Source organism: Podarcis bocagei (assembly GCF_964188305.1).
Source record: "Podarcis bocagei genome assembly, chromosome: 1".
In the NCBI taxonomy this organism is placed as follows: Eukaryota; Metazoa; Chordata; class Lepidosauria; order Squamata; family Lacertidae; genus Podarcis; species Podarcis bocagei.
The window spans coordinates 5,906,518-5,922,082 of NC_138125.1; the positions used below are offsets into that span (position 1 = coordinate 5,906,518).

Here is a 15,565-nt window from a genome sequence, read left to right on the forward strand (position 1 = left end):
GGAGCCGGGGAGGGTGGGCTGGGGGGCGCTGCCGGGGGCGCTGCGCGGGCTGCAAGCCATGGCCCAGCCCGGGCACCGCCAGGCGCCGCCGACGCCACCAGCAGCGGCGCCCCCTCCCGTCCAGCGGGAGCCAAGAGCGGACGGCAGCCAGGTGGGCATCCCGTGGGCAGGGCTGGGACGGGGCGCCCGTGGCGCGGGCTCTTCCGCGAGGGGTGCGGCGTCGGAGGGTGTCCTGGGAGTGTAGCCCGACGTCTTCCCTGGAGTTCCTTTGGAGAGGGTCTCCTGAAGTGGGGGAGACTTTTTTTGGGGGGGTCCAAGCCCTGACTCGGGACCCTTGCGAGGCAGTGGCGTAGCGTGGGGGGGGTGCAGGGGGGCCGGGTGCAACATCTGGGGGTTAGGGTTAGGGGGCGCAAATCCACGGGTTAGGGGGCGCAAATTACTTGCCTTGCCCCGGGTGCTGACAACCCACGCTACGCCACTCTTCCGAGGGCGCGGGGGTTGTGGGAACTAGTGGAGGGGGACTCCACTTCTCGTGGGATTCAAGGGTGCCAACTTGAATATTTTTTGGGGGGTGGGGGGACACCATTTCAGTGCCATTGCCCATCAACTTGGGGGCCCTCAAATATTTTATTGGGGCCCCCAAAAGGCCCTCTGCCCCCTAGGAGCTGGCTCCTATGCTGGGATCCCCATCTCAGGTCCCCAGGCGCCCCCCACCCAAGCAACCGCCTGGCCGCAGAGGGGCGGGTGGGCGCAGCCCGCCGCGCCGCTGCGGTTTCTCCGACGGGGTTGGGGGGTCGGGAGCCCAACCCCGGACAGAAAACCCTTCTCCCCTCCCTTTGCCCCCTTTCTAATCCCGAGTTCCGTTCAGGAATCCCACCTGCCTTTGGGAAACTTTTTCTCCCCTTTCCCAGCACCCACAAACGGTGCTTGGATAATTAAAGGCTTTCTCCCCCAGTCTAAAATAAAAGTGGGCTGTTTCGTTTCTTGTGAACGCTTCCGCCAGAGAGAGAGCTTGGGCAGGCGGACCCCCCAATATTCGCGTGCGCACGTTAGTTTGTGCGAAGTGCGAGTTGCGCTTGTGCACGCACACGCGGGGGGCGCCCCCTGTGGGCTCGAACAGCTGATCGGAGAAGGAAAGGGGGCGGCGGCACGGCGACTGGAGCCTGCTTTTTTCGGATTTTATTTTAGCAGCCTGGAAAGGGATCCAGGCAGAGCGCCTCCTCCTCTGTTGAACTGTGTGCGCCTGTGGTCTTGGGAAAGGGGAGGGGGGCGCACACTGACTGGCAGAGTTTATTTTTGTCTCCTGCCTGCTGGAGCTGCCAGTGGGGCCTAAATCCAGGAGTGGGGAGGGTCTGGCTGGCTAGCTAGCTGCTTGGGAGATGCTAGGATCTTGTAGGGAGAGCTGCAGTGCTTCTTCCACTGCTTCCTGGTCCAGGAGAGAGGAGAGCAGAGGACCAGGGCTTCGAGTTGGTTTGCACCAGCTCTCTGTAGCCGCAGTGTTAAACTGTGTGTGCTTTCCTCCCCGCCCACCTTTCCACCTTCCCCTCTTCTGTCCTCCCTGCCTTGAGTGATGGGATTGCAGTCCCTTGCTCCTCTTCCCCCTCTGGCCCAATCCAGGTAACATTCCTACCTTGGGAGAATCTGCTCATGGGCTATAGAAGCAACAGGGGAAGCTCCCTACTTTCTCCTCCTTCTCCGCACTGTGTGGGAGGGAGGTTCCTTCTGAACCTCTGGAGGATGCAAAACCCACACCTGCCGCTGTGTGTGGGCTCCATATTTAGTGTCTGCTGTCTCTCCCTGCACCCTCGGTTGCCTGACCTGTTATTTTTTTGGAGGGGAAGGTTTTTCAAAATAATAATAAAAAACCTTGCAAAACATCACACTGCCGCTTCCCCTCGTAAAATGAAGAAGGAGCGAGCTCCCCCTCCCTCCTGGTTATCGCAGATCCCAAATTTTCCCTCTGTCATATTAGGAAGTGAGCCGAGGGTTCTGTCATGCTGAATCATAGTGCTGCCTTGCAAAGTGTGTCATCGTTACCATCACAGCAAAATTCTTCTTTCTCTCCCTCCCTCCCTCCCTCTCTCTCTCTCTCCAACAGTTGTGAATGCTTCTCCTCCTCCTCTTTTTTCTTTTTTCTTTTTTTACCCCTCCTCGGCAAGGAATGTTGCGGCTGCGGATGGTCCAGAAAGCTTTCCCGTGGAAGGAGCCAGGAGCCAGGGACGACTGGGCTAAAATAACCAGACTGGGAAAGGGAGAGTGACGGGTGGCGGCTGTACGACGCAGGGACCCGCATGATCTCCACACATTGCTGTGCCTTGTTGAGAAGTAGAGCGATAGAAGTCCCCTTGGCTTTCTGCGCTGCATGTCGTCGTCTTGGGAAGAATTAAGAGGCAGCCACCGGCATCTCGGCCTGGAAAGAGAGAGCAAGAGAAAGAGGGAGCCTGGGAGCACCAGGAAAGCAATTGCACATCAAGATCCGTCCGCAAACATCTGTCTTATTTCTGCAATAACAACACCATCGTAAAGTAGACTTCGGTGGGGGTGGGGGGTCAGAGAAGAAGCAGGAAAGACTCCTAAGGAGGATTTTCTTCCTGCAGTTTTCCCGCCCCTGTGTATGCACACATTTTCCCCTTCCCCACGCACACAAGCGCATTCACACACACACACACAAACACGCCAACCATGATGTTTCGAGACCAGGTCGGAGTGTTGGCAGGCTGGTTCAAGGGCTGGAACGAGTGCGAGCAAACTGTTGCGTTGCTCTCCCTGCTGAAGAGGGTGAGCAGGAGTCAAGCCCGTTTCCTGCAGCTCTGCCTTGAGCATTCCCTGGCGGACTGCACCGAACTCCACATCCTTGAGAACGAGGCCAACAATCCTGGTAAGATCCTTCTCTCTCTCTTTCTCTGTCCCTCCCTCCCTCTCCGCCCTCCCCTTCGCCGCTTGGTGCATCCAATCCTTCTTGAATGCCACATTGTTCTCTTGAGTGACGGCTAGAACAGGCTGGTGCACAGCGCTTGGAGGGAGTTGTGGGGGGCACCCCGTAGAAATCACCCTGGTTCCACACAAGGCGCGGCAGCAAAAACTTAAGCACTGCTGGGATTTTCTCTCCCCCTCCCCCATCCCGTTCCTTTCCTCTCTTTTGCTGCAAGCAGAAAAAGCTTTGGTGTAACTCCGGTAGCATGAATGATTGATACTCCTCCTCCCTCCCTCGCACAGAACTTCCTGTCACATAAGTAACTCAGGTCACGTAGAGTCTGGATCTCCTAGGCTCCTTTTGGGCAATGTTGCTTCTCTGCTCTGCCTCTTCAGCAGCATGAAGAAGCAGAAGCAGCCGAGGCTGGCCTTGTGCAGGTTGCTGGATAATTCTCCCACCCACCCACTTCCAATTTGGGAGGATCCGGGAGCCAGTGAGAGATATCTTGATTCCATGTGTGTGTGTTAATGGCAATTGCTGTTTTCATATGTGCAGTATTCCTAATATAGGTCAATTTTAGCAGTTCGTGCCGCTTCGCAAGAAATCTTTACTGGAAACGTTTCAGAGAGGAAATATGTCATTTCGTTGGAAAGTGCTGTGTTTTGCTTCATAAAATTAGATGCGTGGTTAAATGGGCAGGCTTGGTTTTAATTTTGGGACAGTGGTACCTTGGGTTAAGAACTTAATTCGTTCCGGAGGTCCATCCTTAACCTGAAACTGTTCTTAACCCGAGGTACCACTTTAGCTAATGGGGCCTCCCTCTGCTGCACTATTTCTGTTCTCATCCTGAAGCAAAGTTCTTAACCCGAGGCACTATTTCTGGGTTAGCAGAGTCTGTAACCTGAAGCATATGTAACCCGGGGTACCATTGTATTCTCCCTTGTGTGCTGCATAGTAGCAACTCTCTCGGTGTTGGTGGTAAACTGACAGTGGCATGAAGGAAATGAGTGCAAATATTTCTCATTGCTTGGGTTAGAGCAAGATAAATTCCAGACACTTGGTCTGCCAGGTGCCAGAGAGTTTGCTGCTGGCAGATAGAGACTTTTTTTGCATGTTTGTTTCTCGTTTGAAGATCAACATGCTTCTGGTGGAAAAAAAGATAGTGTAGTTAACAAATGCTCAGTGTTCGTTACAATTTCGGATGTTGCAAGGCTAGCTTTTGAGAGGGCATCAGATTGCACGGTAACAACAAAATTGTTGTTTAGTCATTTAGTCGTGTCCGACTCTTCATGACCCTGTGGACCAGACCACGCCAGGCACTCCTGTCTTCCACTGCCTCCCGCAGCTTGGTCAAACTCATACTGGTAGTTTCGAGAACACTGTCCCACCATCTCGTCCTCTGTCGTCCCCTTCTCCTTGTGCCCTCCATCTTTCCCAACATCAGGGTCTTTTCCAGGGAGTCTTCTCTTCTCCTGAGGTGGCCAGAGTATTGGAGCCTCAGCTTCAGGATCTGTCCTTCCAGTGAGCACTCAGGGCTGATTTCTTTCAGAATGGATCGGTTTGATCTTCTCGCAGTCCATGGGACTCTCAAGAGTCTCCTCCAGCACCAGAATTCAGAAGCATCAATTCTTCGGAGATCAGCCTTCTTTATGGTCCAGCTCTCACTTCCATACATCACTACTGGGAAAACCATAGCTTTAACTATATGGACCTTTGTTGGCAAGGTGATGTCTCTGCTTTTTAAGATGCTGTCTAGGTTTGTCATTGCTTTCCTCCCAAGAAGCAGGTGTCTTTTAATTTCGTGACTGCTGTCACCACCTGCAGTGATCATGGAGCCCAAGAAAGTAAAGATGGTGATGATGATTTATACTGTCCTTTATCAAAAGATCTCAGAGCGGCGTACAACATTAGAAACACATTACAAAACATCAATGATAAAAACATAGTAGAAAGCATTCTGGCAGACAGCTTAATACAGTGGTACCTTGGTTTTCAAACTTAATCTGTTCCGGAAGCCCATTCCCAAACCAAAGCGTTCCAAAACCAAGGTGTCCTTTCCCACAGAAAGTAATGCAAAACGGATTAATGTGTTCCAGACTTTTAAAAACAACCCCTAAAACAGGAATTTAGCAGGAATTTTACTATCTAACGAGACGATTGATCCATAAAATGAAAGAAATAAATAATGTACTGCAGTCACACAATTAATCAACCAGTAGCTGAACTGGGTTCCACACAGTCACAAAAACAAAACAAAAAGATCCACAGAAACACAAAATGAATAGCAAATACAGACAGACCTCAACACAACACTCAAAACAGAAGTGTGGCGCTCAAAATGGAGCACGTTCAGCTTCCGATAAAAGTTCGCAAACTGGAACACTTACTTCCGGGTTTGCAGTGTTTGGGTTCCAAGTTGTTTGAGTACCAAGGCGTTTGAGAACCAAGGTACCACTGTAGTAAAATAATCAACATAATAACAGTCTGCTTCAAATGCTGTATCTGCCATGAACTCATCAGATGCCCTTAGACAAGCCAGTCTCAGCCTAGTGGCCTACCTTCCTGGGTTGTTGTAATGTATGGAGATAGCGTCTGCAAGGTGCTTTGAACACCGGAAAGCATTCCATATAAATGCTCAGTGGTATTAGCCACCAGAAAAGGGCACGTCTTTGTTTTTTGTTTTTTTATATATAATATTTATTGAAAATTTTTGAAATTACAAAGAAAAAAGAAAGCAGAAAAAGAAAAAAGAAAAAACAAACCACATCAAACAATGCAAATTCAAAAAACAAAAATACACCACAAACAGACAAAAATAAATCCATCATTCTCAAATCCTCAACTCTCATTACCTTCTTTCTTTGACCTCCTCCTCCTCCCTTTTTTTGTATCCTGGTTAATAATTATGCAGCAAATCCTCTCCATATTTCATAGTATTCTGTCATTACATTACCTTAATCTATCAGAAAAGGGCACGTCTTTGGACCAGCAGCTGCTGGTTTTAAGAATGTCTCATAGTAGCCCTTTAAAAAAAATGCAGCCGAACATGGTGCGTAACAGCTGCTCATGAGTAGTCACGTCACAGGAATGCAAAAGGCAAAGGAGTCTCTGAGTGGGGAGAAGGGGTTGTGGGCTTGTGCTCTCTGCTTTGGCGCTGTGCTGGTTTTGCAAATGCAAGCCCAGGTCCACTTACTGTTCTGTTTGTTTGTTTGTTTGTGTATAGGCATTTATAGCCCGCCCTTCACATTGCAATCTCAGGGCAGGTTGCATACATCTCCATCCAGTTAAGCCAGCGGTAGGCAACCTAAGGCCCGGGGGCCGGATGCGGCCCAATCGCCTTCTCAATCCGGCCCCCGGACAGTCCGGGAATCAGTGTGTTTTTACATGAGTAGAATGAGTGCTTTTATTTAAAATGCACCTCTGGGTTATTTGTGGGACCTGCCTGGTGTTTTTACATGAGCAGAACGTGTCCTTTTATTTAAATTGCATCTCTGGGTTATTTGTGGGGCATAGGAATTCATTCTTTTTTCCCCCTCTTCAAAATATAGTCTGGCCCCCCACATGGTCTGAGGGACAGTGGACTGGCCCACGGGTGAAAAAGGCTGCTGACCCCTGAGTTAAGCCATGCAAGATCTCCCATCCCCAAAGGTCTATGAAAAAAGATGTATTTTGAATTGATATTCGTTCTGGCTTCTCAAGGGACCCCTTGTTGTGCATGCTTGGTCTTGGTTTTGGAGCCAAATCACAGAATTGTAGAGTTGTAAAAGACTCTGAGGACTCTCTTAAGTCCAACCCCCAGCAATGCAGAAATATGTAGGTGTCCCAAATAGGGATCAAACCCACAATCTTGGTGTTACCACCCCCGTCCTCTTGACCAACTGAGCTATCCACACAGTTGATTTAACTCCTCTCCCAGATCTAAGGAGTCATGGCTAGCAGCCAGTTGGAAGCAAATGGTGAGAATGAGTGACAAGCTGTCTTGTTGGAGATGCTTTTGTATATGTCACTTGCTAAGTTTTCCTTCTAATATTAGAAGCGTGGAGCTGTTGGGAAAAGGCACTCTCTGCTTCTGCTCAGAGGCTCTTTGTTCATTGATCTGTACTTAGGTTGAACTCTGTCCAGCTTTGGAGTGTGTGTGTGTGTGTGTGTTCATCTTCAGATTCTTGTGTTGCAAATTAAATGTCTTGAGGTATGGGGGAAGAAATGCTTTGATCTTAGTTTCCTTGAACATAGATCATAAAACGGTCCAATATATAAGCGATTTTCTATTCCTTTTTTAAATTCTGCAGTTACAGTCAGAAGCTGTTGTGTGTTTTATTTTTAAAAAAGGGGAAAAACACTCGCAATATAAGAGCCAGGTGATTAAAAACAACCGCACTTTGTGTATTTGATCCTTGCTTTCAAATTCCTGACCCACAAGGTAAGGACGTTCTACGTATGCTCAGAGGTTAGCGCAGGAGTAAGAGCCGGTGCGCGACATTAAACCGGGAAGTGCCCAATTTGCAAAACATCTGTGCCACAAACTTGCTAGGTTGGCTCTCAGTGGCAGGCAGCTCACATCCTGACACGGTCATGCACTGCAACATGGGGGAGGTGATACTGCCTTACTGTACATGGTGATGTCTGAAGCTGCTTGCAGAAGTGGAAAACAGCTCAAAGGAGGACTGAGTATGCTCAGAGACTGCAGAATGCCGAATATTTGTTTAGCGGAGTGCGGGGGATGGGAAACCAGGAGAGGATTGGAGTGGTGGTGGAATAGAGTGTCCCAGAGGAAGGGCTGGCTGGCAAGACCACTGAATAGAAGCACTGTATACAGTACAACATGGGACGCAGGTGGCACTGTGAGTTAAACCACAGAGCCTAGGACTTGCCGATCAGAAGGTTGGCAGTTCGAATCCCTGTGACAAGGTGAGCTCCCATTGCTCTGTCCCTGCTCCTGCCAACCTAGCAGTTCGAAAGCACATCAAAGTGCAAGTAGATAAATAGGTACCACTCCAGTGGGAAGGTAAACGGCGTTTCCGTGCGCTGCTCTGGTTCGCCAGAAGCGGCTTAGCCATGCTGGCCACATGACCCGGAAGCTGTACGCTGGCTCCCTCGGCCAGTAAAGCAAGATGAGCGCCGCAACCCCAGAGTCGGTCACGACTGGACCTAATGGTCAGGGGTCCCTTTACCTATATACAGTTCAACAACATTTTACTGCAGGGCCCACCTGGGCAGGGAAGTGTCAGGATTTGAGCCTGGCTGGCAGCTCTCCTCCCTGACATAATCCTAAGTGTGTGGCTGTTTATTTGCACTGGAGGCAAGGGCTCTCTGCGTATACTCAGAGGCACTCTTCATCCTATCGCAGGATTCTGCCTGCCTTTTCAGGCACAGCCCTGATACAAATGGATGCTCCGTCAAAGACCATTGCAGTTTCTATTAGCTCTGGGAGTTGCTGCGTGAGGCTGATGGGAGTTGTAGTCCAAAACATCTGGAGGACGCCTGGTTGGCGGTTGCACCCGCTGCCTGTTCCTGTTTGGAGATTTCTTGCAGGTATTGAGGGGAGCAAACTTAGCTCTGCTTCTAGGTTCCCTCCTGACTGCTGCGAGGTGAGGGGCGCAATCTAATCTCGTTCCCGCCCTTGTTCACACAGGTGACGCTCTTGGGGTGTTTATTTATTTTTTAAAGCCGTCATCAATGCCGTGGTATTCTTAGAATATTTTCATGCGGTCAAATAATAGGCAGGCAGCTGACCAGCATGCCAACCCTGGCGTATGAATGAGATGGGCTTTGTTTCTGGTATGTGTTTACGCTTAAGAAACTCTCTGGAAGGAGGGTCTCCCCCCTGCCCCTGGGACAATTCCTTGTCAATGGGGGGTTGTACGCTGTTTTGGCTTTTCTGCAGGAGGGAGGGGAACCCTCTCTTCCCAGCTCTTTCCCTACCGTTGCTGTTTGTTGAAGGAGAAGGAGCCAAACTGATGCTGGCTGAGGATGAAATGTTTGCACCCTGCGGTTTGCACGTGGCTTGTCGTGGGAAGGGGGCCTGGGGGGCGGAAATGCATGGGCCGGTCCCCGTTTTGGGGGAGGCTTCTTGCTTTCTGTCCTCCGTTCGCAGGAGGCCCAGCTGCAGCAGGATCCTGAACAGAGCCCCCAGTGTTTACGCAGAGGGAAGAACTTGGCGTGTCCTTCCAGTTCCCGTTGGAACACGGAGCTTGCGAAGTTCCTTTGGCAGCTGTTCCCTCCTGCCCTCCGAGAGCAGCTTCCAGCCGGTTGGCTGCTCAGAGGCTGTGCTGAAGTTTGTGTCTCCCAAACCTATCTGGCGGGCCACCCCAGAGAAGCAGTGGGGGGGGGGGCTGGGGCTGGGTACATTTCCTTTTGGCGGGGGGGGGGCAGGCATCTGTCTGTCTTGAGCAGGAGTCAGCAAACTTTTTCCGCAGGGGCTCAGTCCACTGTCCTTCAGATCTTGTGGGAGGGCAGAACTACCATATTTTTTTGCTTTATAAGACTCACTTTTTCCCTCCTAAAAAGTAAGGGGAAATGTGTGTGCGTCTTATGGAGTGAATGCAGGCTGCGCAGCTATCCCAGAAGCCAGGACAGCAAGAGGGATTGCTGCTTTCGCTGCACAGCGATCCCTCTTGCTGTTCTGGCTTCTGAGATTCAGAATATTTTTTTTCTTGTTTTCCTCCTCCAAAAACTAGGTGCGCCTTGTCGTCTGGTGCGTCTTATAGAGCGAAAAATACAGTGTATTTTTTGGGAGGATGAAACCCCCCCCCCCACAGACTCTCCCTTCCCTTCTCCACAGCACCGAACAAGCCCTGGTGGCTGCTTACCTGTGCCTTGCGAGTGGCGGTGGAGGGACGATGAGCGGCACGAAAGGGCTGGCTCTGGAGAGGGGCTGCTTAAATTGGCACTCAGCCAGCTCAGCCCAGCCCCCTTCCTCCTCTAGGCAGGGCAGGGAGAAGCCAGGAGGAGGGAGGGAGGAAGGAGGCGCTGCCACAGTGTATGTGTGGGGGGGGGGCGGGAAATGGCACAGCCTGAACGATCAGAATCCCCACACCGATCCACGCGGTGATTCCCGGACTGTCCGCAGGCCAGATCCAGAAGGCAATTGGGCCAGATCCGGCCCCTGGGCCTTAGTTTGCCGACCCATGGTCTTGAGAGGCAGTGAAGTCAAACCACTGCATCAAAGTGACCTCCTCAGGGTGCAAGCCTGGGCAATGTGTCTAGAGGTCCTGGGCGGCCCTCTCAGTCTCGCTGATGGGGTCCAAAGGAAAGCAGAGTGAGACGTTTGGCACCAGTTTGGCTGCAGGAGTTGCCGGAAGGAGGTGTACAAGGCACCACCAAACCGCCTTAGGGACTCTGCTCCAGGTCTGCGTAGGGTTTACTCCTGTAGATTTAGTAGCCGAAATTTCAAAGGAAAAAGGCCAGCGCTCTCCGGCAACAGCTGCGCAGCTTCACTCCGCAGAAGTAGCGATCCGCTCTCAGCACCGCGCCACGTACCCCGTCTCACTCCGGAGCTTTTTGCAAAGCTCCTTCGCAAAACGGGGGGGGGGGGCGCAAAGGTGCCCGCCGAGTCCCACGGTCGCAGGCTTCACCCGCCTGCGATTTTCGATAGGGTCCCCCGCTTCGCTGTAGCAGGAAGACCCGATTCCTGCGGAGCTTCTCCCTCCGACTTAGAGGGATTCCGCCATTGCCGATGGCGCCGCCTCCGGAAGTTCTGCGTAGGGTTCACTCCTGAGTCTTTAGTTCTCTCAAAGATGTCTTGCAAGGCAGTGAAGGTTTAGGAGCAGAGTTTCCCTTCTCCAGAATGGGCTCCCTTCCCAGGTTGTCAAGCACCAGGCAAGCCTCTTCCTGCCATGTCATGAAGCACACCACTGGATGCACATTTAAAGCACACGGTCTCTTTCCCCACCGCCGCCAAATCATCCTGAGAACTGTAGTTTGAGGATGCTGGGAATTGTAGCTCTCTGGGAGTAAACTACACTTCCCAGGATTACTTGGGAGAAGCCGTGTGCTTTCAGTATGTGTCTGAATGAATAGGGTGGGTGTGGCCATAGCTGTTCCACAAATAAAGCTGGCAGCTGTCTTTAACCACAGGTAAGAGTTTTGGCACATAGGACTGTTGGCTGTCTTCTCATGGGCAAATCTCCCCATTTGGCTGAAGAATCCCGACCCTGGCAACCCCGAGATCGCTGGATGAAATAATGCTTTTAATGTTAACTGATTTCAAAATGCCTTTTTTCTTAAAGAGAAAACAAAAGAAATTGTTTGCCATCTTTGCCGCCCTGGGCTCCTTCGCTCCAAAGGGTGCAATATATATCCTGTCAATCAATTGAACATCTGACCGCTGCTGGCATGCCCTGGACGGTAGAGTCCCGGCTGAGGCTGTGACCCAGTTTGCGCCTGCCTGAGAGTGAGTCCCATTTTGCTGAGGGAGACTTGCAGGTACAGTCATACCTCTGAAGTCAAACAGAATCTGTTCCGGAAGTCTGTTGGAATTCCGAAACGTTCGACTTCCAAAGCTCCTGCAGCCAATCGGAAGCCCCATCGGACATTTGGCTTCCAAAAGAACATTTGAAAACCGGAACACTCACTTCCGGTTTTTGGTTGTTTGGGAGCTGGAATGTTCAACACCCAAGGTGTTCAGGAGCCGAGGTACGACTGTACAGTGGTACCTCTGGTTAAGAACTTAATTCGTTCTGGAGGTCTTTTCTTAACCTGAAACTGTTCTTAACCTGAAGCACCACTTTAGCTAATGGGGCCTTCCACTGCCGCCGCACGATTTCTGTTCTCATCCTGAAGCAAAGTTCTTAACCCGAGGTACTACTTCTGGGTTAGCGGAGTCTGTAACCTGAAGCGTCTGTAACCCGAGGTAGCACTGTATAGCATTGCACTGTCTAGTAGACTGAACCAGTAATGAAGTTGGGTTTCCTAGGAAGATTTGAGACACACAGACTTGGGCTTGCAAAAAGGCTGGCTTGCTCTGTGGGGAAAGCATTCTTCTTTAGTCTGTGTGTAGGTGCACAATCTACATGTTTATTTGTCCGTTCTGTCCCATATCGGGGATGGATTGCTCACTCTGGGCTTGGCTCCCGTGGCATTTTCTCAGACCATGTCTGTGCCGGACGCCAGTGCAAGTGTGGGTAACCTTTCCAGGCCTCTTGATGGTTGTTGGACTACATCATCACCACTGGCCCTGCTTGCTGGGGCTGATGGGAGTTGTAGTTCAGCAGCATCGGGAGGACCAAAGATTCCTCACCTGCAGTGCAATGGTTTGCGTCATTAACTCTTGCCTTGCTGAGCCTCGCTATGTCTATCTGTGCATACCTGTGCATGTGTATCGTGAATATCAGGCATCCCCAAACTCGGCCCTCCAAATGTTTTGGGACTACAATTCCCATCATCCCTGACCACCGGGCCTGTTAGCTAGGGATGATGGGAGTTGTAGTCCCAAAACATCTGGAGGGCTGAGTTTGGGGATGCCTGGTGAGTATATATCTTTAAAAATCCACCAGCACATTCATTTTGGGCTTTGGATCACAAGAGCTTCCGCTACAATTAATTGCTTGTCTTTTGGAGTGTGAGGCTATGCTGCAGCTTTCCTTGGTGAAGCTTCCTCTTCCCTGGTTTTGCTCTGAGTTACGCCCTCTGAGAGCTGACATGTCCTTCAGAAGAAAGCTGCCATCCAGCTAGGGTCCCTGGAGGGATGTATTCTGTCCCTGCTGTTGGAAAATTCAGGACACATAGAAGGAAGAACTTCTGGCCTTTCCCCCAGACAGACAGCTTACAGATAGAATAGGAACAGCTAAAAACATAGAGAATAAAAACCTCAATAATTAAAAAGGAGTTAAACACTGGTTGGAACCTAGCTATGGGATGACTTTAAAAGCCATCAGTGGCAACTAGCTGTGTTCGAAATTAGCCAGGCGCCGGGCGCATTTTGCACCTGGCTGTCCGCCACTTGCGACCAAGTGGAGATGCCCGATTCTTGGCTCCTGATGTCTCCACCATCTGGAGTTGTATGCCTGGGGATCCTTGGATCTTGACAGTTTTTAGGGACGCAGGTGGCGCTGTGGGTTAAACCGCAGAGCCTAGGACTTGCCGATCAGAAGGTCGGCGGTTCGAATCCCCGTGATGGGGTGAGCTCCCGTTGCTTGGTCCCTGCTCCTGCCAACCTAGCAGTTCGAAAGCACGTCAAAGTGCAAGTAGATAAATAGGTACCGCTCTGGCGGGAAGGTAAACAACGTTTCCGTGCACTGCTCTGGTTCTCCAGAAGCGGCTTAGTCATGCTGGCCACATGACCCAGAAGCTGTACACCGGCTCCCTCGGCCAGTATAGCGAGATGAACGCTGCAACCACAGAGTCAGGGGTCCCTTTACCTTTAATAATAAATTTTATTTATACCCCGCCCTCCCCGGCCAGAGCCGGGTTCAGGGCGGCTAACACCAATGAAATCACAGTAAAAACATAATAGGGGGGAAAGGTGGGGGGAACCAATTTAAAATACAGGTTAAAAGGTTAAAATGCAATTTAAAATGCAGCCTCATTTTAAAGTAGCCGATAAATCAGGACCATAAGGGGAGGGAAACGTAAGGGTCAGACTGAGTCCAAACCAAAGGCCTGGTGGAACAGCTCTGTCTTGCAGGCCCTGCGGAAAGATGTCAAGTCCGGCAGGGCCCTAGTCTCTTGTGACAGAGCATTCCACCAAGTTGGGGCCAGTACTGAAAAGGCCCTGGCCCTAGTTGAAACCAATCTAACCACCTTGCGACTTGGGACCTCCAAAATGTTGTCATTTGTGGACCTTAAGGTCGTCCGCGGGGCATACCAGGAGAGGCGGTCCCGTAGGTACGGGGGTCCTAGCGACATGCCATGTGGAATTCTGCCTGCGATGTTTTATCTGCGCAATTGGAGCAAATTTCAGGAACCGAAAGGTTGAAAAAAAGGTTGAAAAAAAAGATGACTTCTGAGCCGCCTGGCAAGATGGCAAGCAGGCGTTGTGTTTTGGCCACTGTAACCCTGGTTTGAAGAGCCATTGGCGGCTGGCTTATATATCTGAGTTTCTTTTTTTATATATATAAATATTTTATTAGGTTTTCTCAGTAAAAAAGTTCAAAGAAAAAAATACAAAAACAGAAAAACAGAAAAGAAAATACAAAAACAGAAAAATACCAAGTCAAAACACACAATACAAAATACAAGCATTAAATAGCAAAAAAGTAAAAAAGTGGAAAAAACACATAAAAAGGAAAAAGAAAAACACAACTCTCTCTTTTACAACTCCTCTTTAGTTAACCTATTTTCCTGACTTCCTCACGCCTCCCTTTTCTGTATCCCTTTTTTAAGATTAGTTCAGCAAATTCATAATCAATTTAGTTTATCTAATATCAATCCCATCTTACATTTTACCTAGTTGCTAGAACCCCTTAAGTTCATTTCAACGTTATCAGCATTCAAAAATTTTACAATGTTTCTGTAAGTAAATTTTAAATTTCCTCCAATCTTCTTCCACCGACTCTTCTCCCTGGTCTCGGATTCTGCCAGTCATTTCCGCCAATTCCATGTAGTCCATTAATTGCATCTGCCATTCCTCCAGAGTGGGTAAATCTTGTGTCTTCCAATGCTATATATATCTGAGTTTCTAACCCTGGCTACAAGCCCCAATAGCTATGCTGTGCCTTCACAGCTGGCGGCAACAATGCTTTTTAATGCTCTTTGCTGGAAGCCACAGTGGGGGGAGGGCTGTTATTCTCAGGTTCTGTTTGTGGGTTGCTGGACCAGGTGGGCTGTTTTGGACTAGCTGGACCACCGGCTGCGACTTCTACTGCGTTTCCTGCCTCCCGGTTACAAACTCTGCCTTAATCCCACCCCCAAATTTATTGCCGCCTTCCACTACCTCCCACCCCGCTATCTTTCGTGGTCTGCCAAGGTGAATTTGACATTTGCTTCCCGCCAGGAATTGCACTGCGTCTTGCAATCAGCCCGAGTAACTGAAATAATAATTAGTCTGAATGCTTTGCTCTATTTTTAGGCCACGTTAGTCAGCGCTTTTGCTTCTCCCGAATTGCACTTGCCAGCTGAAACGCTTCTGTTCCGAAGGGGTGGCGTTTATTGCCCTGCACAGCAATCGGAGCATCTCCCAATTCACGTCTCACCTGGGCCACAATCTCACCTTGTAGCCTTTACCTGTTTTGATTGAGACACTGTAGTTCCTTAAGAACCGGCCCTGGGCGGCTGCTCCAGTCATCAGTTGCGGTTGTTTTACGGATGCATCAGGTTTTGCGACCTGAGGATGCGGGCAAGATCTCTGCAGAGGTGAGATCCTTCCCAGCGTTTGCGTCTTGGCCCGTCCGGCTCCTTGAATCAGGGCAAAGGGATGGGGGTCTTGCAGAATACAACTGCTTCATTAAGGAAAGATGATTCCGCTCACAAAGGAGGCTGCCATGAGATCGCTCTTTGGGGAGCGGGTGTTTGGTGAGTTGCATAAATGTTACATTTTAGGAGGCAAGGTGTTTTGACTGCTTGTTGACAAGCTGACTCCAGATCACGTTGGATGCATTTATTTTATTTACCATATTTTTCACTCTATGGGACGCACCGGACCATAGGACGTACCTTGTTTTAGAGGGGGAGAACAAGGAAAAAAATCTCCCCCTCTCTGCTCAGCGCCCCTTC

General features: G+C 50.2%; 1 protein-coding gene across 2 annotated transcripts in view; it reads left to right on the forward strand.

Moving 5' to 3' along the window:
* The window catches only part of SAMD4A (sterile alpha motif domain containing 4A), a 134,432-nt gene continuing 118,867 nt past the window's right edge, over nt 1-15,565 (forward strand). The window contains exons 1-2 of one of the 2 annotated variants that reach the window (XM_081192392.1): nt 1-151; nt 2,099-2,878. In XM_081192392.1, coding sequence (XP_081048518.1) covers nt 2,683-2,878 — 196 coding nt within the window. In that variant the 5' untranslated portion in view covers nt 1-151; nt 2,099-2,682. The remainder of the gene's footprint in view (nt 152-2,098; nt 2,879-15,565) is intronic. The other variant, XM_081192391.1, reaches the window with a different exon arrangement.